The sequence below is a fragment of the Drosophila albomicans genome, chromosome 2L, assembly GCF_009650485.2.
Source record: "Drosophila albomicans strain 15112-1751.03 chromosome 2L, ASM965048v2, whole genome shotgun sequence".
Taxonomy (NCBI): Eukaryota; Metazoa; Arthropoda; class Insecta; order Diptera; family Drosophilidae; genus Drosophila; species Drosophila albomicans.
In genome coordinates, this window is record NC_047628.2 from 4768830 (window position 1) to 4771250 (window position 2421).

The window sequence follows — 2421 nt, forward strand, 5'->3', positions numbered from 1 at the left end:
ATATAGTACCGCATTCAAAATATACCATAGACGGCTTAATATACCAGATTGTCAGCCAAAGCAGCTAAGACGCCTAGTAAGTAGGCGTTTTTGCCAATACAAAAGTATTTCTTTAATAACTTCGATAATTTTATCTGATCGCAACCAAATTTTCAGGAACCATAACTACTATAGTTATTATTATATATACCAAAACTTGCACCTCTAGCTTTGAAATTACGCTTGTAATTCGATTTTTTGATTTGCGGGGGCGGAAGGTGGGCGTGGAATAAATTTGAAACAAACTTAATCTGCGTGCAAACATAACAAATGCTGTCGAAAAAAAATTATAGCTTTATCTATCGTAGTCTCTGAGATCTAGGTGTTCATACGGACAGACGGACAGACACACAGACGGACATGGCTAGATCGTCTTGGCTGTTGACGCTGATTAAGAATACATATATTTATAGGGTCGGAGATGCCTCTTTCTACCTGTTACATAAGTACATTTCCTGCCGGCACATAGTTATAATACCCTTCTACACTATGGGTAGCGGGCATAAAAATGGTAACACTTACTTCTTTAACAGAAAATGTTATGAATCTCACAATTAGCTCTAATGTTTTTATTACCTACCAACTGCTGAATGCTTCTAACGGTTAACAGTGCTCTGTTAATATACTCTTGCATTCAAACTGGTTACCTAGATACGTTTATTAAGTTATAAACAATGGTTGTCGCGAATCGTTGCAACCTGGGCAACCCTCCAAATGAAAAAACAAAAAAAAAACAATGAAAAGTTGGCAGTGTTAAAAATGCTTAACATTTAGTTAATACAAACTTATTAAACACTAACTTAGCTTTTGCAGTTACAGTACATTACTTATTGCGTTTTTATTTATTTTTGTGTTGTATTATTTTCGCCATGCCACGCACTAAGCCAACCACAACTCTCGATGTTTTGGGCAACCTGGATTTGAAGCCCGAGGAGGCGGTCGGCGATTACCTGTTATCAAAAGCGCAGCAAAAATACTTTGTGTAAGACCCTAAAATGTTGTGTATCTCAACTAGTTAAATAAAATTAATTTATTTCTCTTATAGGAAACCGCCCAATGCTGATGCTGCTGGAGACTCCATCGAGTTGATGTACATTCATAATTCGCGGGAGCATGAAATGATGCTAAGGTTGCAGCAGGATATGTTAGAAAATTGCAAGCAGCAGTCATCGATCAACTCGGAGCGAGTGAAAGAAATGTATAAGACTCAAGAGCATCTGAGGCAACGATTCATTGATGTGAACAGCTTCATCAAGGACTGTTCCGATAAGAAGCGAATCGCAGAGAAGGCCATTAACGATGAGACTCAGCTGCACCAGGAGCTCAGCGAGGATATTAAAAAGTTCAAGACCTCTATTGACGAGCTGACGACATTTCGTGAAGCCCTCAAAGCAACTGTCGAAGAGCTGCAGCCTTACGAGAAGGTGCTTGATGAGGTCGTCGAAGTGTCGGACATTTTCGTCTCTCCCAAGGATTGCATGGATCGTTGCGATGCGCTGAGTAATATTAAAATTTACTCGTTCTTTATTTACATACTACATCATATATTCCCTTGCCTCCTCTAGTGCTGGCTCAGGTGGAAATCAATGATTTGGAGGTCAAGAAACTGCGGGAAATTGAGGAGATGCGGCAGCACATGGTAAAGATCACCAGCGAGGCAGCTCTCACTGTGTTGGGTCTAAAGAACGATTTATCTGTCATGGAACGTTCATATAATGAGTCGCGGGCTCAGTGCTTGAAGTGGGAGAAGATTCTGGAGGCGACTAAGGATGTAATAGCTGCTCGGTATTTGGAAAAGCAGCGCAATATGAATGCAATCCATTCCCTGTACTTCATGTTGTGTCGACGACGAGGTAAGTTTACCTGTTGTTAATTCATTTAGAATCAATTGCATGTCAAATGGATTCTTGCATTCCCTTGTCTAGATGTTTCTCCTCATATACGTCGACGAAATATGGAGAAGGTATTGGACTTCATTAAGGGCGAGCTTTATCTGCTGCAGGAAATCTTGATGGAGCTCGAAAAGCCGGAAGCGAAGTTTTAAAAAGTTAGAATAACTGCCGAGTGCGACAACACATTTAACGCATTTCTTTAAATAAATATTTGCAATTAATATAAAAACAGAGTCAAGTTGGCTCAAATCATTTCCTCTTTATCCTTTAACAAGCTGCTATTACTTATAGTATACTCCGGACCTTCCTCGTTGCCATGGCTGCATGGTAGATGAAGGTCTCTCCTTGTTACACAGCTCGCTCTTAAACGATATTAATAGTGCCCTACTGCAATCGCTTGTTGATGCCACTTTCTAATTGCTTTTACCTCATAAATCTTGCCTCCAACTGGCCCAGCCCGAACCTCTCTGCTGATGCAACTTAAGATGAA

At 40.1% G+C, this 2421-nt stretch overlaps 1 protein-coding gene across 1 annotated transcript; it reads left to right on the forward strand.

Annotated features, from left to right (window-relative positions):
• The first annotated feature begins 806 nt into the window (after positions 1–806).
• On the forward strand, positions 807–2144 carry LOC117564269 (uncharacterized). Its single transcript, XM_034242971.2, has 4 exons — positions 807–1021; positions 1085–1539; positions 1605–1892; positions 1965–2144. The coding sequence occupies exons 1-4, from the start codon at positions 909–911 to the stop codon at positions 2081–2083; spliced, it is 975 nt and encodes a 324-aa protein (XP_034098862.1). The 5' UTR covers positions 807–908; the 3' UTR covers positions 2084–2144.
• The last annotated feature ends 277 nt before the right edge of the window (positions 2145–2421 follow it).

Excerpts from the sequence above, each read along its gene's own strand:
- LOC117564269 (XM_034242971.2), top strand. The coding sequence starts at position 909 with ATGCCACGCACTAAGCCAACCACAACTCTCGATGTTTTGGGCAACCTG. Across the intron at positions 1,022-1,084 it reads GCGCAGCAAAAATACTTTGT|GAAACCGCCCAATGCTGATG; the intron begins GTAAGACCCTAA and ends TTTCTCTTATAG. Across the intron at positions 1,540-1,604 it reads GGATCGTTGCGATGCGCTGA|TGCTGGCTCAGGTGGAAATC; the intron begins GTAATATTAAAA and ends TGCCTCCTCTAG.